At 41.7% G+C, this 27,232-nt stretch overlaps 1 gene segment (V, D, J or C); it reads left to right on the forward strand.

The window, feature by feature from the left end:
• Positions 1-306: 306 nt before the first annotated feature.
• LOC129407130 (Ig lambda-1 chain V region-like) lies at positions 307-26,588 on the forward strand (the record flags this gene model as incomplete). The annotated part of the segment is given in 3 exon segments: positions 307-352; positions 17,428-17,736; positions 26,320-26,588. Coding segments are annotated over 3 exon segments (624 nt in total), but the record flags the coding sequence as incomplete, so codon positions are not given.
• Between the last annotated feature and the right edge of the window lie 644 nt (positions 26,589-27,232).

The following is a 27,232-nucleotide window of genomic DNA, read 5'->3' on the forward strand; positions in this document are numbered from 1 at the left end:
TGCACAGCCAAAAACTTCTAGAGAATAAATACAGCATCAATGTCCCCGGGGATGGTGGAAACTCTGCGGGACGGTCTCTCAGTGTATTAATCATTGTGCTGCCTCTTCTTTGTGTGAGGTTGCATCTTCTAACTCTGGAAATTTCCTCCAGGGGGTATCATGGTAACGCTGAGCAGGTGGAGAATGAGAACCCTTATTTGCATGAAGCCCTGTGCCCTCTGATGTGTTGAAATGCATGAAAAGGCCCCAGGGCTCCACACACCAACTCAGGAGGCTAAGGAGGTCATATCCTGTGAGTTTCCCACCATGGCCTGGATGATTCTTCTGCTCAGTCTCCTCTCCTATGAGTCAGGTTAGAAGAAAGGACTCTGCATCCTGGTGGGGAGAAGGGGAGGTGGCCATGAGGCAGGGATGCAGGACAACCATCATCTTTTGTGATTGTCTCTCTCCTGTCATTTGCAGGGGTGGATTCCCAGACAGTGGTGATCCAGGAGCCGTCACTTTCTATATTGTCAGGAGAGACTGCCACCATCACTTGTGGCCTCAGCACAGGGTCAGTCTCTACAAGTAACTACCCAAATTGGTACCAGCAGATACCAGGCCATGGTCCCCGTGGTATTATAGATAGCACAAATAACCGACCCTCTGGGATTCCTGATCGCTTCTCTGGATCCATCTCTGGGAACAAAGCCGTCCTCACCATCACGAGGGCTCTTGCAGAGGATGAAGCTGAGTATTATTGCTTTCTGTACCTGAGCAGTGGCCCTTACACAGTGATGTGAAACCAGGGAGAAGTGCAACCAAAATCTTCAGATGTTCACAAGGTCTCATCATTTAAAGGAGGAAAGAGAAAAGACAAAATGCAAACACACAGGAAAGTGGAGGCAGCTAGATCTTAATGGGGGGTTCATCAATATGCTTCATTATTTCTCTTCAAGGTGTGTCCGTTTTTCTAAGGTGACTCCTAAGCCTATTCGCTCTCTCCTCTCCTTGCTATAATGACGGTGAGAAAGAAAAACTTCAAATTATGTAGCCCACAGTGAGACTCAGGGAACAACCAACCTACTAAACGTCTTCTTATTCAAACAGTACTGTCATATTGATTTTATTAACTACACAGGCAGGTGAAATTAGTATTTCCTTTAGAACTGAAATGGGAATGTTACTGGAAATTTAGTGGAAATGTAATTCCCCTAACTTAGCCTCCTGAGTCACAAACTTCTGTTGGGGCACAAAGATCTATTTCAACCAGCACTCCAGGTGATGTTTATAAACAGTGATATTTGAAAAATACCTCTACTTCTACATTATGCAGTTAGTTCCAAGAGTGTTCATTGAAAAAGTCACCAAAGCCAACCTTTGGCACAGAATCATATAACTTAGAATGTCAAGAAAGTTGGGAATGGAGGTAGGAGAATGATATGTACATATGTGTGTGTGTGTGCGTGTAAGCACATAAGTTCAACCTTTAACATCATGTTAGTAATGTTTTATAGAAGGGTTTAATGGCTTCTGGGTGAAATACAACAATCTTCACACACTTTCCTCTCAGAAACTTTTTTTGGTCTCCTTTTTAGCAGGTTATTCATAACAAGCTATACAAAGTAAACTATTTTGATTCTGCCTTGGGCAGGGTTTGGGGTTCATGATGGAAATGTGGTGGAAAGGTGTAATGATGATAGGATTGGTGTTGTATTTAAATATTGTGAACACTGCTGGTGGGAATGCCGGCTGGTTCAGCCCTTTTGGAAAACAATATGGACGATTCTCAAAAAATTAGAAATTGAGCTTCCATTTGACCCAGCAATACCACTCCTGGGAATATATCCTGAAGATGCAAAAAGGTATAGTAGAAATGACATCTGCATTTCTTTTTTTTTTTTAATTTTTATTAAATCACCATGTGGAAAGTTACAAAGTTCTCAGGTTTATATGTCAGTTATACAATATTCAAACACCCATCCCTTCACCAGTGCCCAAATTCCACCACCAGAAACCCCAGTTTACCCCCCCGCCCCCACCTCCTACCCCCTACTGTATAACTAATGAATTTCACTTCATTTTTTCTTTACCTTGATTACATTCCATAATTCAACACAAAACTCACTATAGTTGACATAACTCTCTCTCTCTCTTCTTTTTTCTCTTTTTCCTTTTCCTTTTTTTTTTTTTTTAATTTTTCCCCCTCATCCCCCTTCCTGCGCCTCATAGTATGGTGTACTCCACGCCACGTTGGCCAGCGTGGGGCTTTTGCTTAGCTCATAGTCCAGAGGTGGCTATTACATTAAGAACCTTCAATATTTCAACAAAAACTTACTGTTATTATTTGGAGTTTCCCCCCCAAGTCTGACCTGTTCAAATGGAACCCTTTCACATTGATGACAATTATAAATGTTAAGTCGCGCGGACGCGGCAGCGTCCGCGCGGTTTTGGATTTCTGTATAAAGTCCTGGGAAAATTCTGCCAGAAATTACATATTTCCTCCGTTAGCCGGCGTGGGGCAAAGGCTTAATTCACAGTCTCCATACATGGGTGCAGGCACTTGCTGGAACCCCAATTCCTAAAGCTGTCTCTGGTTCCCGCTTGTTCCACATCCACCGGCTCTGCAGGGGCATGGGCGCCCGGGCCGAAAACCCGGCCGGCCGGAGCCGAGCACGGGCCCAACTCGACATCTGCATTTCTATGTTCATTGCAGCACTGTTTACAATAGCCACAATCTGGAAAAAACCAGAGTGCCCAAAAACAGATGACTGGTTAAAGAAACTTTGGTACATCTACACAGTGGAATACCATGCAGCTGTTAGAAAAGATGGAGTCATGAAATTTGCATATAAATGGATCAACATCGAAAATATCATGTTGAGTGAAATGAATCAGAAAGAAAGAGACAGACATAGAAAGATTGCACTCATATGTGGAATATAAAGTAGCAGAGAGGTACGAGCTTGCAGTGATGCAATTTCTGGCAGAAATTTCTCTGGACTTAGTTACTAAAATAGTAAAATACAGAAATCCGAAGCTGTGCAGCCGCTCGACCTCATATCTCTTCATTCTCAGCAATGGAAAACAAATTATCAAATTTTTCCTTTTCAGTAGTTCTGACTTTGGGGGAGAGAAACTCCAAACAATAATAGTGCGTTTTTTGTTGAAATATTGAAGGTAATCAAAGTAAAGTGAAAAAAAAATGAAATTTATCAGTTACACAGGTGGGGTGGGGACCTGGGGAGGTGGTGGGTGGAGGGAGGTATACTGTGGTTCTTGGTGGTGGAATATTTGCACTGGTGAACGGATGGGTTTTTGGGCATTGTATAACTGAGACTTAAAGCTGAAAGCTTTGTAACTTTCCACATGGTGATTCAATTAAAAACATAAAATAAAAAACAAACAAAAAATAGCTATTATGAACAACTTTATAAAAATAAAATTTAAAAATAAATTTAAAAAAATTAAACAAAAGTGTTCAAATCATAAAGGGGAAAGAAAGCAAGCACAATTCCCATACTGGGAAAATGTGCAACCGCAGAATCAAAGTGCTTGCTTCCTCATTAGCTGCCCCATAGGGAGGACAGGGCAGTGTCAATCCTCACATCTTGAAACAACAGGATCTGGCCAAATGAACAAAAATAAACATCAAATAAAAATGTCAGGTATAATATGTTCCTTTCAAACAATCTTGAAATCATTATAAAATGAAATGAGGAACTCTGCTTCCTCTTTCCACAGAACCAGAAATTGACATGAATATGCCATATTTATATCATTTGAAAATGAAATACATAGACTTAAATTGGAAATAGGAAATAAAATGTACTTAAAATAATATTTGTGGGTTGGAGCAATAGCAAATAGCAAATAGCATTTGCCTTGCACTCGTCTGAACCGGGTTCGATTCCCAGCATCCAATATGGACCCCTGAGTACTGCCAGGAGTAATCCCTGAGTGCAGAGCCAGGAGTGACCACTGAGCATCACTGCGTGTGACCCAAAAAGCAAAAAAAAAATTGAGACAACTAAGGGAAAATCCTGATCAAATTTAAATCCCAAACACAATACAAAGACACCTCAGAGGCCAGACCCCTCTTCAAATCATATTGAAATACATAGTAGTCAGTGAAGGTAGTCTACCAAGGCTATGTGTTCTTACTAAATTATTATGTGATACAGTAGAAATAACATCTGTACCTACATATTCATTACAGCACTGTTAACAATAGCCAAAATATGGAAACAACCCAAGTGCCCTAAAACAGATGACTGGTTAAAGAAACCTTTGTACATCTACACTATGGAATACTATGCAGCTGTTAGGAGAGATGAAGTCATGAAATTTGCTTATAAATGGATAAACATGGAGAGTATCATGCTAAGTGAAATGAGTCAGAAAGAGAGGGACAGACATAGAGGGACTGCACTCATTTGTGGAGTGTAGCATCACATGAGGCTGACACCCAAGGACGGTAGATACAAGGGCCAGGGAGATTGTCCCATAGCTGGAAGCCTACTTCATGAGTGGAGGGGAGAAGGCAGATGGAAGAGAGAAGGGATCACTAAGAAAATGATAGCTGGAGGAACCAGTTAACACATGATAACACATGCAGGAACAAGATAATACATTCAGGATAATTCAGGAACACATTTGTTGATCAACTCAGAAAAAATCACTCATATCCAATGTGATGATTTAACTGACTGAAAAACCTGAATCTAATTGCCTGAAAATGAAATTGTTTCTGATTTCTTCTGAATAATCACAAAGATTAATACTAACAAAAAGACAAATGAACCAAATACAGAATATCGTTCAGATTCTTTTGCCAAATTCTCCATAGTAGACCAATAATAAATAAATACGAAATACACATGCACTTAAAAGTCCATATGAAAAGAAAGGCAATACAATATGAATTGACCTTTTAAAATATGTCTAGATATTCACAATATAAGATAAGAATTTAACACAAAAACTTATGACCTATATAATTAGTAAATTATAAAGTAAAAAATGAATTAGATACCACCATACAATATAATAGTTTAATGTACTGACAACTATTTGAAAATGAAAAGATGGAGAAATCATAACAACTAAAGCCTATACCCAATAACCAAATGATCAAGATTAATATAATACCAAATTATAGGTAAATAGAAAACATATATAAGATAGCTCTGTAAAATTTTTGCATTTTTCTATAAATGTAAAATTCTTACAAAAAGAAAGAATCCCCATCACAAACACATAAGGAAAAAAAAATATATTCTTTTTCCTGGGCCTGTTTTAAAGATTTGCCAGGCCTAATATTTGTACTGCAAACAATCTCATTATAGCCTGTAAAACTTTTTTTTCCAGGAAATACTCATGGCTTACTACTGACTGTGTTCTCAGGGATCACTTCTAGTAAGCTTGGGAGATCATATGAGATGTTGGCATTGAACCCTGATCACTCACATGCAAGGGAGGTACTTTCCCCACTGAACTATAGCTCAACCATAAGACAAAAATTTTTAACATTAAACATGATGTCACCTTGATGGACACCTAAAACCAATAAAAATATTTCTGAAATAAAGTGAGTTATGGATACAAAGAAAGGGAAAATTACCTAAGTGATAATTGCTAAATGGGTGTAAGGCAGAATCGAAACTTTGAGGAGGATATTGAAAAGAAGTAAAGAAGTATCAACAAGGATTAGCAAAGATTGAGTCAGAATAATGGTACTAGAGAGTATTGGAAGGGTACTGAGTTGATCCCTAACAATATTTTGAATGACTTCTATTTAAAAACAAAAGCAAAATTAAAACTTAATTCTCAGCAATGGAAAACAAATTATCAAATGCTTCCGTTCCAGCAGGTCTGACTTTCGCGGGGGGGGGGGACTTCAAACAATAATAATGAGTTTTTTTGTTGAAATATTGAATGTAACCAAAGTAAAGAGGAAGTAAAGTAAAATTTATCAGCTACATAGGCGGGGAGGGAGACTGGGGGTTGGGGAGGTGGGGGGGAGGTTTTCTGTGGTTCTTGGTGGTGGAATATGTGCACTGGTGAAGGGATGGGTGTTTGAGCATTGTGTAACTGAGACTTAAAACTGAAAGTTTTGTATCTTTACAAATGTGATTCAATAAAAATAAATAAATTAAAAAAAGAAAGAAAACTTTAAGAATTTGATTTTACATGGCAAGAAAGTATCTTTTTAAACACTTATGAAAAAAACTCTTTGCTCTGAATAATTAAAATACACTAAACATTATCTTGAGATATCAACAGGGGGCATTGATGCTTTTGAAGTGAACAAGGCCTGCAGCAAGTTCAGACTGAAGAAGTGCCAACAGGTGCTTCCTCCCAAAGGACTATCCTAGCTCAAAGCTAGCCCAAGTTTCCCCTTCACTGAAGAGCTAGTTCTTCACTGAAGACACAGAAATGGGGGAGGGGATTTATGCTAAATGGCTGAGATTTGCAGCATGCACACCCAACACAAACCCTTCCCCCAGGCTAGAGGGACATAAAAGAGGCTCCAGAGTCCTGTGTCAGCTGTGAGGCCACGATGTCCTTGAGAGTCTGCACCATGAGCAGGAGTCCTCTCCTCCTCCTCGTCCTTCTTGTCCTTACTCATGCCAAGGTTCCTGAAGATCCAAGTGACCAACTTTTGGGGAATTTCTCTGACTTCCATTTTCATTCCTGACATGCTTCTGTTTCCATTTCAGGGTCCAGTTCTCAGGCTGTGGTGACTCAGGAGCCTTCACTGACTGTGAACCCAGGAGGGACAGTCGTTCTCACATGTGCTTCTAGCACTGGAGCAGTCACTGATGGTCACTATCCATACTGGTTCCAGCAGAAGTCTGGTCAAGCTCCCAAAACAATGATTTACAACACAAACAAAAAACACTCCTGGACTCCGGCCCGGTTCTCAGGTTCCATCCTTGGGGACAAAGCTGCCCTCACAATCTCAGGGGCCCAATCAGAGGATGAGGCTGAATACTATTGTTGGCTCTTATACAGTAATGCTTGACACAGTGACAAATTTAGATGAGGTACCAGTACATAAATTAGCTGCCCTTGTTACCTTGGGTCCATGCGTAATCGTGCTATATAGTTGCTATAAATCTCTATGCATTTATAGCTTTACTCAACTCTATAACATTTGAAATATTCTTTGAATTTTCACTAATCTTTTAATTTAAAATTTTATTCTTTATCATGAGTCGTGATTTGGCAAGTTGTTCGTAATACAGTTATTTCAGTCATTCAATGTTCCAACGCCAATCCCACCATCAGTGTGTTTTTCCCTCCACCAATATGTCCAACCCACCACTCGAGCTTGCCCTCTTAGCAGGCACAAACAAATTTGCTTCATATTGCTTATTGTAACATAAATCATTGCTCTGGGAGTTTGACCAGATTTCTGCTGGAACCAGTATGGATAGTGACCATCAGTGACAGTCACTTTCTCCCCTTCTCCCTCTGCCACCCAGGACCCAGGGTTATTGGGTTTCTGTCTCTCCAGGCAGAAAAGAACTTCAGAAGTAGACAAGCAGTGAAGTAAAGCAGATTATATTTGGAGGTTTTGAAGGGAACAGGGGAGAGAAAGTGGAGAGAGCACAAAGTAATGTGCTCAAGAGAGAAACCAGGCTTCTCCAAGGGCAGAAGGAGCCTCAACACATCCCAGTATTAGACATGAAAACATGAAAGCACACATCTAAAGTGGGGAGATGCTGGCAACACATGTACTCAGGCAACACATGTGTTCAGGTAACACATGTGCCTGGCCGCCTAGGCACAAGCAGCACATGGGTTTGGGCAGCATATCTGAGCCCCTCCTTTGTTTAAGGTGGCTTTTACAGGGTTTCTCCAACTTGCCCCCCATGTGGGGCTTCACCTAGGTCAAAGTCCATTGTTAAGGAGGTTGTCAAATGGGGTAGAGTTGGGAGTGGTGATGGACTTCTTTGAAATTCCTTTCTGGCCTTTTATTCCTGCTGGAGCTTCTGTCAGAGGGGTGTCAGCCTCCTCAGGGTCCATTGCTGGAGCCAGGTTAGGGTCTTTTCAGGCCTTAGTTCCTGTTTTCTTCAAGGTTGGTGTTTGCAACTTGAGAGCTATTACTTCCCAGGAAATTTACTGCCATCATCTGGGGAGGAGAGCTTCCCTATCTGCCTATATCACTATTATGTGTCGAGTTGGATTACTGTATTTTCTTGACTTGCTTTTTAGACTTTATGTGGAATTTGTAAACTGAAGGGTTAGACTAAGGATATTTACTCATAATGTTGAGTTTGCCTTATATATGGACACTCCTGAACATGTCTTGATTAGAGGTGTATTGTCAACACAAGGATGAAATCAAACGAGTAGAGAGGTCTCTCTTGGAGAGTAGCATAAATTCTGAGCTGAGGGATGAGAGTGAGCTCTGCAGCCTCCCTCTCCTTAGGCAGCTCTATGGTCCCTGCTTTCCCAGCACTTCAGGTTATCAGTAGTCACTCATCTTTGGTCTGGTCCTGATCTGAAGGTTCTGTTGCCAGGTCTTTTAGAGGGTTTCAACAGGAAGAGATCTAGGAGATACACATATAAGATTGTCAGCAACAGACTCAAAAGCAATCACAGTGAAGAGATTCTCTGTGAAATCTAAAAAAAAAAAACTGAATATAGTCTATAGATATCGTATTTTTGTGGGTTTTTCAGGGAGGGAAAGGCATCACAGCCAGCTATGCTCAAGGGTTACTCCTGGCTCTTCACTCAGAATTACTCTTGGCAGTTCTCTGGGGACCAGATGTGATGCTGAAGATGAAATTCAGTTTGGGGACATCTAAGGCAAACCCCCGACCCACTGTACTATTACTCCAGCCCTTATCACATTTTTTTGTGCTTTAGATGTTGCATTTACTTTAGTATTTTAGATCAGTGTTTGTAACTGTTTTTACACCCTTGAACTAGCACCTCTGCTGCAAACAGATATATGACCTATCAGAACTGTCCATTTATTACCAGTGTAGTAAACTGGTGGATTAAATCTTTCTATACCTGTGGACAGGTCCATTGAATGGTTGTTAAAGAATGCTGTTCTAGCCTTTGAAGAACAGGAATCACTGTGGATGAATATAGTCTCAGTAATGAGTGTGGGCATGGATACAACACGTGATTTGTGTAACAAAAGTCTTGATGCAAAGATGTGCTTTTCTTTTGAGTAGGCCACAGAAGAGCTTGTGGATTAGGTAAATTCTTTTTTTTTTTTGCTTTTTTGGGGTCACACCCAGTGATGCTCAGGGGTTACTCCTGGCTTTGCACTCAGGATTTACTCCTGATGTTCTTGGGGGACCATATGGGATGCCAGGGATCGAACCAGGGTCGGCCGCATGCAAGGCAAACGCCCTACCCACTGGGCTATCGCTGCGGCCCCAAGATAAATTCTAAACATATCTCCACCAGCTTAAACTCCACCTGACTCCCCTGGGGATCAAAGGATAAATTGTAAGTCACCATCCTGGATAAACTCCATGCTGCATACACATAGATGGATCCTAAGGCTATAGGTATCTCCTAAAGCAGGGATTTGTGTAATTGTCCCTTTTAGTATTGACTCACTGGCTATTTGCTGGAGGTTTCATTTCCACCATTGTTGGCGAATATCTGTTTCCACTCTAGTGCTGAACTATGGAGTCTGCTCTCTGGTGTCTCTTTTCTCTATAGATATACACCTCACTGGGATTCGAGATGCAACTTACCTCCTTGCAAATCAAGGTAGCCTGGAGATACATCAATAATATATTTACGCTTACTGTGACCTGTTTCAAAGTCTTCCACAGTGTTTCACTATGGGCCCTTGCTCCTCCAACCATTGGGTCACTTTTCAGAACTGAAATTTCATTTCATTAATAAATCCATTGAGATATTGGAGAAAACATGTAGCATAATTACTCGTCTACTATTTTTCTGCTGAAGGCTTCATGATCCATTGTTTTCATTACATTTTGACTATAAACTTAAGCAATGGGTTGAGACAAACAGTTGTGAGATCATTCTTTCCTCGTTGGATAGATTGCAATGGCCTATATTGAGGATATTTCAGCTAGTCTTTTGACCTTTTCTCTAAACAGACTGGGTGACCATGTCAGTCCAGCTGCCTTCTTATCTACTGCATTAATGGCACTCACAGCCACTCTATGTTTAACGGAATAAAATAAAGCAACTCAGAAGATAGACAGAGCAGCTTTCAGTGTAGTTTCAGTTGCTTGAATCACATCAACTCTGTCAGGATCCCAAAATATCAATAAATTGATAATCTCTTCCAGATTTCTCTCAGAATGACCATCAATCATCACCCCTTCTTTCAGTAAACCTGTATTATACTAAAACTCATTCTTGGGGGGGGGGAAGACTGAGTATACAAATAAGACATGTGGTACATGTGAGAGCATGTTCTGTCCACTGTGTCTGTGCACACACCTTTGTGTCTCACCACGCCTAGATGCTTAGACATCACTTCCTTCTCATTGGCAAAAGATTTTCCGCATCTTTTTCAAAGTAACAACTAAAAACACAGTCTCATGCTCAATTAGTAAAACTAAAAGGAAAATATTATCAGTTCATATATGCTTGAAACAATATTTTTAATGTTGGATATACACTTCTTCATCTCTGACAACTGATGAATAACAAAGGAGAATCTGGTGTCCTGCACAGGAGGACCTATGACAATTTTTTTATCAAAGAGCATATGGTATGAAAAAACAGGGGCTCATATATGACCACTCAATAAGCAAGAAAGCCAAAAGAGTCCAAGTGGAGCATCAAGATTTGCCCGAGGTCCTGAGGAAACCATAAAAAGGAGTGATATGTCATACTTCTTTTTGTTTTTAACTTTTGAGAACTTTAATTTTTTTTCCTTTATTTATTTTTAATTCGTGAATCACCGTGAGGGTACAGTACAGATTTACTCATCTTTGTGCTTTTGTTTCCCTCATACAAAGTTTGAGAACCCGTCTCTTCACCAGTGCCCATTCTCCACCACCAGTAAACCCAGCATCCCTCCTACCATCCCCAATCCCATCTCCCCCAACCCCACCCTGCCACTGTGGCAGGGTATTCCCTTTTGTTCTCTCTCTCTAATTACATGTTCTGGTTCACAATAAAGGTGTTGAATGGCCACTGTGTTCAGTCTCTAGTCTACATTCAGCCCGCATCACCCTTCCCCCACATGGCCTCCAACCACATTATACTTTGTGATCCCTTCTCTGAGTTGCCCTCTCCCCAGAAATTGAGGCCAGCCTCCAAACCGTGGAGTCAGCCTCCTGGTACTTATTTCTACTAGTCTTGGGTGTTAGTCTCCTACTCTGTTATTCTATATTCCACAGATGAGTGAAATCTTTCTATGTCTGTCTCTCTCTTTCTGACTCATTTCACTTACAGGATACTTTCCATGCCTATCCACTTATATGTAAAGTTCATGACCTCCTTTTTTCTGACAGCTGCATAGTATTCCATTGTATAGATGTACCAGAGTTTCTTCAACCAGTCATCTGTTTTAGGGCACTCGGGTTTTTTCCAGATTGTGGCTATTGTAAACAGTGCTGCGATGAACATAGAAGTGCAGATGTCATTTTGACTATACTTTTTGGCTTCTCTGGGATATATTCCCAGAAGTGGTATTGCTGGGTCAAATGGCAGCTCAATTTCTAATTTTTTGAGTGTTGTCCATATTGTTTTCCAAAAGGGCTGAACCAGTCGGCATTCCCACCAGCAGTGTAGAAGTGTCCCTTTCTCCCCACATCCTCTCCAACAGTGGTTGCTTTTGTTCTTTTGGATGTGTGCTAGTCTCTGTGGTGTGAGGTAGTATATAATGGTTGTTTTGATATGCATGTCCCTGATGATTAGTGATGTAGAGCACTTTTTCCTGTGCCTTTTGGCCATTTGTATTTCTTCCTTGGGAAAGTTTCTGTTCATTTCTTTGCCCCATTTTCTGATGGGGTTGGATGTTTTCTTCTTGTAGAGTTCAACCAGTGCTTGATATACCATTGATATTAACCCCTTATCTGATGGGTATTGTGTAAATATCCTTTCCCATTCTGCGGATAGTCTTTGTATTCTGGTCACTGTATCTTTTGCGGTGCAGAAGCTTTTTAGTTTAATGTAGTTTCATTTGCTGATCTCTGATTCCACTTGGTTGGCCAGTTGCATATCACCTTTGAAGATACCTTTATCTTCAATATCTAGGAGGGTTTTGCTGACCTTGTCTTCAATGTACCTTATGGTTTGTGGTCTGATGGTGAGGTCTTTAATCCATTTTGATCTGACTTATGTGCATGGTGTCAGGTCGAGGTCTAAGCCCATTCTTTTACATGTGGTTTTCCAGTTGTGCCAGCACCATTTGTTAAAGAGGCTTTCCTTGCTCCACTTCACATCTCTTGCTCCCTTATCAAAGATTAGATGATCATACATTTGGGGTTGTGTGAAGGCATATTCCACCCTGTTCCATTGTTCTGCAGGTCTGCATTTGTTCCAGTACAATGCTGTTTTAATTGTTACCGCTTTGTAGTAAAGTTTGAGTTTGGGGAGGGTGATGCCTCCCATCGTCTTTTTCCCAAGAATCTTTTTAGCTATCTGTGGGCATTTGTTGTTCCATATGAATTTTAGGATTGCTTGATCCGTTTCTTTGAAGAATGTCATGTGTATCCTTATAGGGATTGAGTTGAATCTGTATAATGCTTTGGGGAGTATTGCCATTTTGACAATATTGATTCTCCCTGTCAATGAGCAAAGTATATGTTTCCATTTCCTCATGTCCTCTTTTATATTATGGAGTAGCGTTTTATAATTTTTTTTGTAGAGGTCTTTTTCTTCCTTGGTTAAGCTGATTCCGAGGTACTTGATTTTCTAGGGTACGATTGTGAATGGGATTGTTTTTTTCATGTCCCTTTGTTTGTATATAGGAAGGCCATGGATTTTTGGGTATTGATTTTGTAGCCTGCAACTTTACTGTATAAGTCTATTGTTTCTAAGAGTTTCTTAGTAGAGGTTTTGGGCTTCTCTAGATCTAGTATCATATCATCTGCAAATAGTGAGAGTTTGATTTCTTCCTTCCCTATCTGGATGCCCTTAATCTCTTTTTCTTGTCTAATGGCTATCGCAAGTACTTCCAGTACTATATTGAAGAGAAGTGGTGAGAGTGGGCATCCCTTCTAAGCAGAAATGTTGTGGACTGACAGCAGGGATCAGGCTGTATCGTACAACCACTAAGTCCTGTACTGGTGTGTTTGCATCATTCTATAGGGGTACATTCCAGACCTGATGTATGTCCAGGGATAAACATAAATGGGAGCAGCCACATAGAGCTGCCTGATGGTCTCTGCTGAGATCTCAAAAGTCAAAGATTCAGCTGCATGGATACCTGATGTTGAGGTAATAGTCTATGAGGCAAATTGAAGTAATAGTCTGTGAGGTCCACCAAGCCAAGCAACCCTACCCAGTATAGTGTTTCTGTCTCTTCTTCAAATAGAAGTAAACTAACTACTCAGGGTTACAGGAGCCCATTCTCGAGCACTGAAAGTGGGGATAGGATGCTCAAATGGAGAACACAGAGGATACAATGGATATGAGTACCCATCTATCAATGCTTTGCTTTAAAAACTGCAAACTAAACACAATTCAGATATAAATTCTAAACAGAATTGGACTGGAGAAGCATTCATACGTGACATAAGTAATCACCCATACGGCACAATATTTATATTATTCTACACGTTTGGGGAGAACAATTAACACAGAATAATAATACTGCTTAGATCCTCTGCTCAATAGGGCTAAGAAAGGTAGGTAACAAGAAGGAAGGAGTGCTGATTCATGAAGACTCCTTCTTCTCAAAACTCCTCTATACAGTTCCTTCCTGGGAAATCATGAAGCTAAAGTTAGCTACTTTGGGACCTAACAACTCCAGATCTGAGAAATGTCTCTAAGCTAGAAAAAAGACAAGCAATAGTGAACACTACAGGGGGCCCTAGAGGGGGCAGTGTGACATGCCCTCAGAGCAAGATCTGCAATGGAATGCAGCCCCAGACCTTGGAGCTCTCTACTGTATGGCACTGACTTGGAACAACTCAGAAACTCTGTCATGGTCACAATGCTGAGTGACCCTCAGGAACTTATTTGCATGACAGCCCCACCTCCACAGGGGAAAGCTAGTATAAGAAGAGCTTGGAGGCCTGTCCTGAGCTGAGGGGGTCTGACAAAGCACAGCCCCACCTCCACAGTGGCATATATTGAGGATATTTCAATTCTGAAATTTTCTCTAGACAGACTAGTTGACCATGTCAGCTCCAGCTGCTTCTTATCTACTGCTTTTATGACACCTACAGCCACTCTGTTTAATGCTGTCAATAATAAAAGCAACTTAAAAGTTAGCCAGAGTAGTTTTCAATATACTTACACTTGCTTGAATCATATCAACTCTGTCAAGGATCACATAATATCAAGAAATCTGGGGCCTCTTCCTGAGTTCTCCCAGAATTACCATCAATCTTAACTTTGTTTTAGCAACCCTGTAGCACTGTCTTCCTGTTGTTCATCGATTTTCTAGACCGGGCACCAGTAATACCTCCATTGTGAGACTTGTTGTTACTGTTTTTGGCATATTGAATCTGCCACGAGTAGCTTGCCAGGCTCTGCTGTGCGGGTGGTATACTCTCTGTAACTTGCTGGGTTCTCTGAGAGGGATGGAGGAATTGAACCTGGGTCAGCCATACAAGGCAAATGCCCTACCCATTGTGGTATCACTCCAGCGCAAGCAATCCTGTATTAATGCTAAAATCATGATCTTGGTAAAGACTGACTATGCAAAGAAGACATGTGGCACATGTGAAAGCATGTTCTGTCCACTGTGCCTGTGCATACAAGTTTGTGCCTCCCCACTTATACATGCTCACACATCACTTCCTTCTTACTTGCAAAAAATTTTCCCAGAATTATTCAGAAGAACAATTAAAAAAATAGTCTCCTCGTTAACTAGTATAGCTAAAAACAAAATATTTTCAGTTTATATATGCTTGAAACAATATTTTTAATGTTGGAGATACATTAAATGATGAAGTAAATGACAAATGATGAATAACAAAGGGGAAATTGGTGTCCTGCACAGGAGGACCTATGAACAACTTTCTTATCTAACAGCATATTGTGTGAAAAAACATGGGCTCATTTATGACCACGAATTAAACAAGGAAGCTTAAAGAGTTCAAGTGGAGCATCAAGGTTTGCCTGACATCGTGAGGAAGCCACAAAAAGAGTGATGTGTCATGCTTCTAAGGAGAAATGTTGTGAACTAGATAGTGGGGAGCAGGACATATGATACTATCACAAAGTCTTGTACTGGTATTTCTGAGCCTTTCTATATATTAGGGGTACATTCCATACCCAAAGTGACTAGGGAAAAGCATAGTTGGGAGCAGCCACTTGAAACTGCCTGATGGTCTCTGCTGAGGTCTGAAAATCCACGATATTCAGGTGCATGGATAATGACACAGGAAACTTGAAGAGATACTCTATGAGGTTCACCAAGCCAAGCAACACTATCCAGCTTCGTGTTTTTGTTTCTTCTTCAAATAGAAGTAAACCAAGTGCAGGGGTTTGCAGCAGCCCATTCTCAATCACTTTGGTGGGGATAGGATTCTCAAACAGGACATACAGGATGCAATGGATATGAATAACCATCTGTCAACAGGAGATTTTGTTATAGTTTAGTTTGCTTTGATTTAAAAACTGAAAACTGAGCACTACTAAGATATAAATTCTAACCCGAATTACACTGGTGAAGCATACAAACAGAACATAAGTAATTACCCATAGAGCAAAATATGTATATTATTCTACAAATTTAGGGAGAACATGTTTCAATTTTTCTTTTAATTTTTTAAATTTTATTGAATCACTGTGAGATAGTCACAAGCTTTCATGTTTGGGTTACAATCTCACAATGATCAAACACTCATCCTTCCACCAGTGCACATTCCCACCACCAATATCCCGGGTATACCCCCCACTTTCCCACCCTCCCCTTGCATCTATGGCAAACAATATCCCCCATACTCTCTCTCTACTTTTGGGCATTATGGCTTGCAACACAGACAGAGAGGTCATCATGTTAGGTCCCTTATCTACTTTCGGCATGCATCTCCCATCCCAAATGGCTCCTCCAGCCATCATTTTCTTGGTGATCCCTTCTCAATTCCATCTGCCTTCTCCCCTCCACTCAGAAAGCAATCTCCCAGCTATAGGGCAATCCCCCTGACCCTTGTATGTACTGTCCTTGGGTGTCAGCCTCATGTGATGTTATTTTATACTCCAAAAGTGAGTTCAGTCCTTCTTTGTCTGTCCCTCTCTTTCTAGCTCATTTCACTTAGCATGATACTCTCCATGTCTATCCACTTATAAGCAAATTTCATGACATCAACTCTCCTAACACCTGCATAGTATTCCATTGTGTAGATGTACAAAAGTTTCTTTAACCAGTCATCTGTTTCAGGGCACTCGGGTTGTTTCCACATTTTGGCTATTATGAACAGTGCTGCAATGAATATATAGGTACAGATATCATTTTTACTGTGCTTTTTTACATACTCGGGATATATTCCCAGAAGTGGTATTGCGGGGTCATGTGGAAGCTCATTTTCTAGTTTTGGAAGGACTGTCCATATTGTTTTCCAGAAAGGCCGGGACCAGTTGGCATTCCCACCAACAGTGAAGAAGCGTCCCTTTTTCCCCACATCCACGCCAGCACAGGTTGCTTTGAACATGCTTCAATTAGCACAGAAGAATGCTCGAGCTTAGATTCTCTGCTCAAAAGAGGAAAGCAAAGTGGGAAAGGAGAAGGAAGAAGTGCTGATTCATGAAGTATCCTCCTTCTCAAAACTCCTCCATACAGTTCCTTTCTGGAAAATCACACACACTGAAGTTAGTTACTTTGGGACCTAACAACTTCAGATCAAAGAAAGGAAGGTTTGAAGCTAGAAAAGAGACAAGCAAAGGTGAATCTTTTCATCAGTGGACACTAGAGGGGGCAGTGTGCCATGTACTTAGAGCAAGCTCTGCAATGAGATGCAGCCCGAGGCCCTGCGGCCCTGTCTAGTGCATGTCACTGACTTGGAGCAACTCAGAAACTCTGCCATGGTCACACTGCTGAGTGACCCTCAGGAACTCATTTGCATGACAGCCCCACCTCCACAGGAGGAAGCAGGTATAAGGAGAACTTGGAGGCTGGTCCTGAGCTGAGGGAGTCTGACACATTACAGCATTGGGTTGTCTCCACCATGGCCTGGGCTCCTCTCCTGCTCACATTACTGGCTCACTGCACAGGTCAGGGGACTCTGTGGGTTGGTGGGAGAAATTAGCAAAGGATGTTCTGCTTCTTTATATCATCTCATCTTAAGCCCTTTGTCTTACATCTGTTTACAGGGGTCACTTCTCAGAATGTGGTGATTCAAGAATCGTCATTGTCCACAAACCCTGGGGGTACAGTGACATTCACCTGTGGCTCCAGCACTGGGGCTGTCACCACCAGTAATGATGCTCGTTGGATTCAACAGAAGCCCTACCAGAAGCCCTGGGCTCTAATAGGTTATGCCAGTCATAGGCATCCAGATGTTCCTGCCCGATTCTCTGGCTCCCTGCTTGGAAACAAGGCAGTGCTCACCATCACTGGAGCCAAGGAAGAGGACGAGGCTGAGTATTTCTGTGCTCTGTGGTTCAGCAACCATTTCCACAGTGACAGATGCAAGTGGGGAAGTGAGACATAAACCTGAGCTAAGCTTCAGCTTTTGCTGCTGAGTAGAGCAGGTCCTCTCATGAAGTCACCCAGCTCAAGATCTTCCTATTTTGTTGATGGAAAATGACAACAACTCTTCAATGCTATTTTTCAAATAAACAAAATTGTTCCAGGGCTTGATGAACTCCTTCACTTTTATACTGTTGTCCTATGATCTACCTTCACATCCAGTTAGGATTTACTCTATTTGGTTATTTTTTCTTACACAGCTAAACACAGTAAAATTTTCAGGTATGAACAATTTATGATATTACTGCAAAGTCAATTACATTTTCTCAAAAGAAGCCTCATAATGTCCATTCTCACTAGGGGTCAGGATGGAAACAATAGTTTATGCATTTATAACATATATTTTCATTTTATACACTATGAGTATTTGTATTGCTATAAATTCATATGCATAAAATATAACATAAATCATATATGCAATATCTGAAAATTAATTCTATATCCTATAGCCACTATTTTCCAGAAAAGTATTAAAAAATTTTTAGGAAATAAAGGAATTTCTATTCTGGAAAATGTTCAAAACTTGTTAATATGAGGAAGTAACCAGGGGACATCGATGCTTTTGATGTTTTGGATTTGGGGCTGGGGACTGTTGTATTTTGAGGGGGGGTGTGTGTGGACATACCTTAAATGATCATGCTACGGTGATGGTCCTGGATCTGTACTCAGGAATTAATCCTGACAGGTGCATGAGACCATATGGGATGCCAGGGATAGAACCTGGGCCAGGGGCATTCAAGGCAAGGGCCTTACCCACTGTACTGTCCCTCCAGCCCCATGACACTATTGAAGTGAACAAGGCCTGCAGGAAATCCAGATTTAGGAGCCCCAGAAAATCTAAATCTCTCTGGTCTGAACTAGATGTGCCAACAGGTGCTTCCTCCTAGGGGACTAACCCAGCCCCCAACCATCCCAGGCTTGCCCCTCCCAGCAGAGCTAGTCCTTAACTGAAGACACAGTTGGGGTTGGGCATGTATGCTAAAGGGCCCAGGTTTTCAGCAAGCACACCCAACAATAACACTTCCCTCAGGGCCAGAGGAGCATAAAAGAGGCCCCAGAGGTCAACTATGGGGTCAGTGTGTCCTTGAAAGTCATACTAAGAGTAAACTTCTTTCTTCTTGTTCTCTTCTTTTTTTTCAGTTCTGCTGAACTTGAGGGACTTTTTTTTATTAATTTATTTTTTTTATTGAATCACCATGTTGAAAGTTACAAAGCTTTCAGGCTTAAGTCTCAGTTACATAATGCTCAAACACCATCCCTTTACCAGCGCATATATTCCACCACCAAGAACCACAGTAAACCTCCCCCCCAGCCCCCCACCCCGTCTGTGTAGTTGGTAAACTTCACTTTACTCTCTCTTTACTTTGATTACATACAAACAGAAAAACTCGCTATTATTGTTTGGAGTTTCCCCCCCAGAGTCGGACCTGCTGGAAAAGAAGCATTTGATAATTTGTTTTCCATTGCTGAGAATGAGGAGATATGAGATCGTGTGGCCACATTAGTGCCCGTGAGGTTCTAGATTTCTGTATCTTAGTATTTTAGTGACTAAGTCCAGAGGACTTTCTGCCAGAGGTTGCATCATTGCTAGCTCGTACCTCTCTGCTACTTTATATTCCACATATGAGTGCAATCTTTCTGTGTCTGTCTCTTTCTTTCTGACTCATTTCACTCAACATGATACTTTCTATGTTGATCCACTTATATACAAATTTCATGACTTCATGCTTCCTAACAACTGCATAGTATAACTGGCCAGGTTTGTGGATATTTCGATGACCAGCCTTTGGAGGATTTATCAGATTTCAATCTTCATTCCTGACATGCTTCTGCTTCCATTTTAGTGTCCAGTTCTCAGGCTGTGGTGAATCAGCCTTCACTGACCATGTACCCAGAAGAGACAGTCATTCTCACATGTAGTCTCAGCCTGGAGCAGTCACTGATGGTCAGTATTCATACTGGTTTCAACAAAAGACTGGTCAAGCTACCAAGACACAAATTGATGACACATCCAAAACACTGCTGACTTTGGCCTGATTCTCTATCTCTCTCTTTGAGAACCCAGCTGCCCTCACCCTCTTTGGGGCCCAGACAGAGAAGTGATGCAGGAGCAGGGAAAGCTTATCTCTGTGTTCTTTACAAGGTTCTAGGTTCTTCAATATTTGTAGGAATGCTCCAGGGCTTGGAAACTGGCCTCACATACTGGAGAAAAAGGCAGCTCAGATAGAGAAGGGAACACCAAGTAAAGGATATTGGGAGAACCCATTCGGGTTAAAAGATGTGTGCCAAAAGTAGACCATAGACAGAATATAAAGGCCACTCAATTCCTCTATTGCAAACCACAACACCCAACACGAGAGAGGGAGCACAAGGGAATGCCTTTCCACAGAGGCATGGAGGGGTGGAGGGGATAGGGTGGGGGTGGGGGGAGGGATGTTGGGTCTATTGGTGGTGGAAAATGGGCACTGGTGGAGGGATGGGTACTTGATCTTTGTATGATGAAACACAAGCATGAAAGTTTGTAAGTCTCTAACTGTACCTCTCGGTGATTCACTAATATTAAAAAAGTGACAATAAAACGATGTTCAAAGTTAGAAAATAGAAATAGGTCTTAGAAATTAAAAACAATGGAGAGGCTTAGTCTAGAAGTAAGTTATATATGGTTCTTGTGTGTGTGTGTGTGTTTGGGGGGGAGGGACTGAGGGGTTTTTATAAAAACTGGGTCTTCATTCAGGTTGAAAGATGCAAGCTGAAAGTAGACTGTAGACTGAACATGAAGGCCACTCAAGGCCACACAATACCTCTATTGCAAACTACGACACCCAAAAAGAGCGAGAACAAAAGGGAATGCCCTGTAGCAGAGGCAGGGTTGGGTGGTGTAGGATAGGGTGGGGATGGTGAGAGGGATACTGGGATCATTGGTGGAGAAGAACGGGCACTGGTGGTGGGATGGGTAAACGATCACTGTATGAGTGAAATGCAAACACAAAAGTACATAAGTTTGTAACTGTACATCACAGTGATTCTCTAATACAAAATAAAACAAAATACAAAAATAACAAAACTGGATCTTTGTGGTACCTGCCAAGTTGCTGGCTTTTCATGAGTAGTTAGGGATCTTACACTGTGATCTGGCTGATTAAGGTCTTTGGGGTTATCTACTTTACCATTTAAGATAGGTACTGCCCATTTTCACTTAGTGTCTAATGAGCCTAAGCTCTGTGGTAGAAGGTGTTACATTTGTCTTGGGAAATTTCAAACTTCCCTTCCTCAGAAAGGTAAACCCAAGATGTGAGGGTTTACATCAAACCCAAGTTGATGATTAAAGTGTGGAATGAAGACAGCTAAAAATGGACTTTTTTTTCATCAACTGCTAATGAAAAACTGAGACTCCCTCTTTCATTCCCTCCTCTCAAAGAAAAAAAATTCTGACTGCAGTCAGGAAATGGAGAATCAGATTGCTCAAGGTACTTCCTGCTTAGGGGCATAAATAGGGTTCCAGTGCAGTGCAGGTATCTTAGGAAGAAGGATTCGGGGAGGTGTGCAGTAACATGACTCAGTCCCTTGTGTCCGTGGTTGCACATTAGTCACCCTCTGTGGTTTAATGGCCTCAAGCATATAGCACTGTAGCACTGTCTTCCCATTGTTCATGGATTTGCTCGAGTGGGCACCAGTAACATCTCCATTGTGAGACTTGTTGTTAGTGTTTTTTGGTATATCGAATATGCCATGGGTAGCTTGCCAGGTTTTACCAAGCTGGCGGAATGCTCTCGGTAGCTTGTAGGGCTCTCCGAGAGGGATGGAGGAATCAAATCCAGGTTGGCTGCATGTAAGGCAAACACCCTACCTGGTGTGCTATCTCTCCAGCCCTCAAGCATAGAGGCCTCAAGCATAGAGAAACAAATTAGACAAGAAGGTTATAAGATCAAGTCCTGTTGTAGTCAGAAGTCCACCATGGATTCAAAATAGGCAGGACCTAAAAGAGCCAAGATTAAGTATTTACCATGGAAATCATGCCTGAGAAGCCTGTTCCCACAATTAGGGGGTCTTTTAGTGAGTTGAAGATTGGTCTGTATTTGTCTAAATTTTTTCATCAAAGAAGCAAAATACCTTTCTATGCGTAGCACACCAAGGATGGACTGATGAAACCTCACCTTTAGGCGATGGGTAAAATATTTCGAGGTCAAAAGCCAATTATTCCCAATATAATGGAGAGCTTTAGAATTTTTTTTTTTAGTTTATGGTATTGGAACATAGCCATACAAAGAGGGGAGAGGAAGTTGAGATGATTATCTTCAAGTAGAATCTCCATTCTGGATGGCGTCAACAAATATAACTTAAAATACTGTGAACGAGAGACAAGTTTTGTAAGGTGTACAAGAGGTAAGCGCCAAAGGTTTTAATCAATTTGTTCAAGCGGACACCAGTAAGTCTCTCATTGAGAGACTTATTGTTACTGTTTTTGGCATATCCAATACGTACAGGTAGCTTGCCAGGCTCTGCCGTGTGGGCTCCAGAGTCTTGGTAGCTTGCTAGGCTATCCGAGAGGGGAGGAGGAATCAAACACGGGTCTGCCGAGTGAAAGGCAAAAGCCCAACCACTGTGCTATTGCTCCAGCCCAAAGGTTTTAATGTGGGTAAATAATTAAAGATCTTAAGAAAACCGGGGCTGGAGGAATAGCACAGCGGGCAGGGCGTTTGCCTTGCACGCGGTCAACGCGGGTTCGATTCCCAGCATCCCATATGGTCCCCTGAGCACCGCCAGGAGTAATTCCTGAGTGTAGAGCCAGGAGTAACACCTGTGCATCGCCGGGTGTGACCCAAAAAGCCAAAAAAAAAATGATCTTAAGAAAACCTTACTTAGTGCTAATCTGCCCTAGAATGCATCAGACCCAGTAATTGTCGTTACTTAACCCCTCCAATTCCAGAGGTTCTGTAGCAGCATCCTCAAGCACTTTAAATAAGGATGGGATGCTCAGCCAGAGGAAATACAAGATGCAAACAATTTCAAGTTCCCTTTTATCTACAACAGATTTTGTTTTGTTTTCTTTTAAGAACTGAGAACTTGGTCTCCAGCACCATCTTGCCGCACTCAGCAGTGAAGAAACCCGGCGGGCACCACAACACAGGAGAATTCTCCAGGCCCCATACCAAGCCAATATCTCTGGGACACCCCAGATGGAGCAAGTGCAGTCTCCCTGCCTTCTCCAGATGGAATCCCAGCGACCATGAGCTTCTAAAAGCATTTCTCTGGCATGTGGCTATCAGAACTATTCCTCTGACCTTTCCTGATACGCAAAGTGAGCAATGAAAAATAAATTATCTAGCATCTGCCCCTGGCCAAAACTAGAGAGAGAGCAGTGACTTGTGGGGCCTCACAGCTTGGGGGTTGGAACTGGCCCCTCTCCCCACCCCAGCGAGGCCCTGAACAGCGATGATCCCAGAGGCACACAGGCCAATCTTGGAGCCCAGTGGCTTTTGGCAGAAATGCATCTGGACTGAGCATTAAACTACTGCTCAGTATTCAACATGGTGCCACCCTGGGTGGGGAAAGTGTTTTTCCCTCCCGTCTTTTCTCCCTGGCAGTGTGGTGGCCACCAGCTTTTCAGAGCCTATTGGAGAGCCAGGTAAGAGACTGAAGTGACGTTTCACATGAAGCCTCTCCGAATGGGAGGTGGAATTGGCCCCTTTTCCAGCCAGATGAGGCCCCGAGTTGCTGCCCACAAAAGGTTCCTGGCTCCTAAACAGCCATGATCCCAGAGGCACACAAACCAATCTTGGAACCCAGAGGCTTTTGGCAGAAATCCCTCAGACTTATTACTAAAATATTAGAAATCCAAAATCACGCAGCTGCAAAGATGCGATGTGACATGATATGCTTTTTATAATTAGAATAGAAAACAAATTATCTAATGATGCCTTTTTTGTCAGGTCTGATTGTTGAGGAAAAATGCAAATAATAATGGTGGGTCTTTTGTCAAAATATTGAATGTGATTAAAGTGGAGAGACCATGCACAAAAGTCAGATCAAAATGGATTAAAGACCTCAACATTAGACCACAAACCATAAGGTACATTGAAGACAAGGTCGGCGAAACCCTCCACGATATTGAAGATAAGGGTATCTTCAAAGGTGACACGGAACTAAGCAATCTAGTAAAAACAGAGATCAACAAATGGGACTACATTAAACTAAAAAGCTTCTGCACCGCAAGAGATACAGTGACCAGAATACAAAGACTATCCACAGAATGGGAAAGGATATTTACACAATACCCATCAGATAAGGGGTTGATATCAATGGTATATAAAGCACTGGTTGAGCTCTACAAGAAGAAAACATCCAACCCCATCAAAAAATGGGGCAAAGAAATGAACAGAAACTTTACCAAGGAAGAAATACGAATGGCCAAAAGGCACATGAAAAAGTGCTCTACATCACTAATCATCAGAGAGATGCAGATCAAAACAACCATGAGATACCACCTCACACCACAGAGACTAGCACACATCCAAAAGAACAAAAGCAACCGCTGTTGGAGAGGATGTGGGGAGAAAGGGACCCTTCTTCACTGCTGGTGGGAATGCCGACTGGTTCAGCCCTTCTGGAAAACAATTTGGACGACTCTCAAAAAATTAGATATTGAATTCCCATTTGACCCAGCAATACCACTGCTGGGAATATATCCCAGAGAGGCAAAAAAGTACAATCGAAACAACATCTGCACATGTATGTTCATCGCAGCACTGTTTACAATAGCCAGAATCTGGAAAAAACCCGAATGCCCCAGAATGGATGACGGGTTGAGGAAACTTTGGTACATCTATACAATGGAATACTATGCAGCTGTTAGAAAAAAGGAGGTCAAGAATTTTGTAGTTAAGTGGATGGGCATGAAAAGTTTCATGCTGAGTGAAATGAGTCAGAAAGAGAGAGACAGACATAGAAAGATTGCACTCATCTATGGTATATAGAATAACAGAGTGGGAGACTAACACCCAAGAACTGTAGAAATAAGTACCAGGAGGTTGACTCCATGGCTTCGAGGCTGGCCTCACGTTCCGGGGAAAGGTCAACTCAGAGAAGCGATCGCCAACTACATTGCAGTCGAAGGCCATGTGGGGGAAGGGAGTTGCGGGCTGAATGAGGGCTAGAGACTGAGCACAGCGGCCACTCAACACCTTTGTTGCAAACCACAACAGCTAATTAGAGAGAGAAAGCAGAAGGGAATGCCTTGCCACAGTGGCAGGGTGGGGTGGGGGGGAGATGGGATTGGGGAGGGTGGGAGGGACACTGGGTTTACGGGTGGTGGAGAATGGGCACTGGTGAATGGATGGGTTCCCAAACTTTGTATGAGGGAAGTGTGAGCACAGAAGTGTATAAATCTGTAACTGTACCCTCACGGTGATTCTCTAATTAAAAATAAATAAATTAAAAAAAAAAAAAAAAAATAAAAGTAATTTCAAAAAAAAAAAAAAATAAAAATAAAGTGGAGAGAGAGTAAAATCATTTGCCACATAAACAGGGGGAGGGGTGGGACAAGGGATATGTCGGGTTCTTGCTGATAGAAAATGTGCACTGGTGAAGGAATGGGTCTTTGATCATTGTATGACTAAGACTTAAACTGAAAATCTTTGTAACTATTCTCACAATAATTCAATAAAAAACAAAACAAAAAAAAACCCCTGTGTTCTAAATAGCACTCAGCTTTAAAAGGCACTGGTAGAGGTGAAGTATTACATGTGACATCATCAATTACCCATATGGCAAAGTAACCACATTAGTCCATGAGTTTCTCAGGAACTTGCAGCAATTAACAGAGAAGAATCCTAGACCTCAGAGCCTCTGCTCAACAGAGTTGTCTAAGGAAAGTGGAGGAGGATAAAGAAGAAGAATAGTGCTGATGCGTGCAGGTTCCCCTTTCATAAAACTCATTCATCCAGTTTCTGCCTGGGGAATCACAGGGACTGAATTTAGATTGTTGGAGACTTAAAACCTTCAGATCTGAGCAAAGAAATTGGAAACTAGAAAAAAAAAAAAAAGACAAGCAATAATGAATCTTCTCATCAGTGGACACTAGGGGGGGGCAGTGTGCCATATTCTGAGAGCAAATTCTGCAATGAGCTGCAGCTCCAGACCCTAGGGCCCTCTAGTACATGTCACTAACATGGAGCAACTCAGAAACTGCCATGGTCACACTGTTGAGTGACCCTCAGGAACTAATTTGCATGACAGCCCCACCTCCACAGGGGGAAGCAGGTATAAGGAGAGCTTGGAGGCTGGTCCTGAGCTGAGGGGTCTGACAAGTCACAGCCTTGGGTTGTCTCCACCATGGCCTGGGCTCCTCTCCTGCTCACATTTCTGGCTCACTGCACAGGTCAGGGGGACTCTCTGGGTTGGTGGGAGAAAATGGCAAAGAATACTCTACTGCACTTTTACATCATTGTCTCATCCTAAGCCCTTGGTCTTATATCTGTTTTCAGGGGTCACTTCTCAGAATGTGGTGATTCAAGAATCCTCACTAGCCACAACTCCTGGAGGCACAGTTACACTCACCTGTGGCTCCAGTACTGGGGCTGTCACCACCAATCACGTTGCCAGCTGGGTTCAACAGAAGCCCTACCAGAAACCCTGGGGTCTAATAGGTGGAACCAGTAATAGGCATCCAGATGTTCCTGCCCGATTCTCTGGCTCCCTGCTTGGAAACAAGGCAGTCCTCACCATCACTGGAGCCAAGGAAGAGGACGAGGCTGAGTATTTCTGTGCTCTGTGGTTCAGCAACCATTTCCACAGTGACAGATGGGAGTGGGGAAGTGAGACATAAACCTGGGTCTAAGCTTTATCTTTTGCTGCTGAGTACAGCAGGTCCTCTAAGGAAGTAATCTATTTCAAGGTTTTCTCTGTATTGTTGATGAAAAATAACAACTATTCCTGCAAACTTTCAAATAAACAAATTTATTCCTCGTTATGATCAATTTCTTCACTTAAACACTGGTTTCCTAGTTCCTGAATTCTCATTAAGTTAGGATTTACTCTATTTCTTTTTTTTTTTTGGTATACAAGCTGATCACAGGGTCTAGGAATTTTCCAGGCATGCACAGGTAATATTATTGGGGTAAAGTCAATTATATTTTCTCCATATGCAGCATCACTAACAATGTTCATTCACATTAAGAGTAAGGAATAAAACAGCATTTTATGAATTTATAACATCACTGAAAAGCTTTTTATACAGTGTACGTGTTGCTCTAACTAGTATACTTAAATATAACATAACCAGATGGAATATTTAAAAATTAATTCCAATTATATTCTGTTATCATTAAAGTCCAGAAAATCATTGATAAATACTTATGAAATAAATGATCATTTGCTCTGAAAAATTACAAACAACATTGTGAATTGAGGAAGTTACCATGGGACACT

This window comes from Sorex araneus, chromosome 9, assembly GCF_027595985.1.
Source record: "Sorex araneus isolate mSorAra2 chromosome 9, mSorAra2.pri, whole genome shotgun sequence".
Classification (NCBI taxonomy): domain Eukaryota; kingdom Metazoa; phylum Chordata; class Mammalia; order Eulipotyphla; family Soricidae; genus Sorex; species Sorex araneus.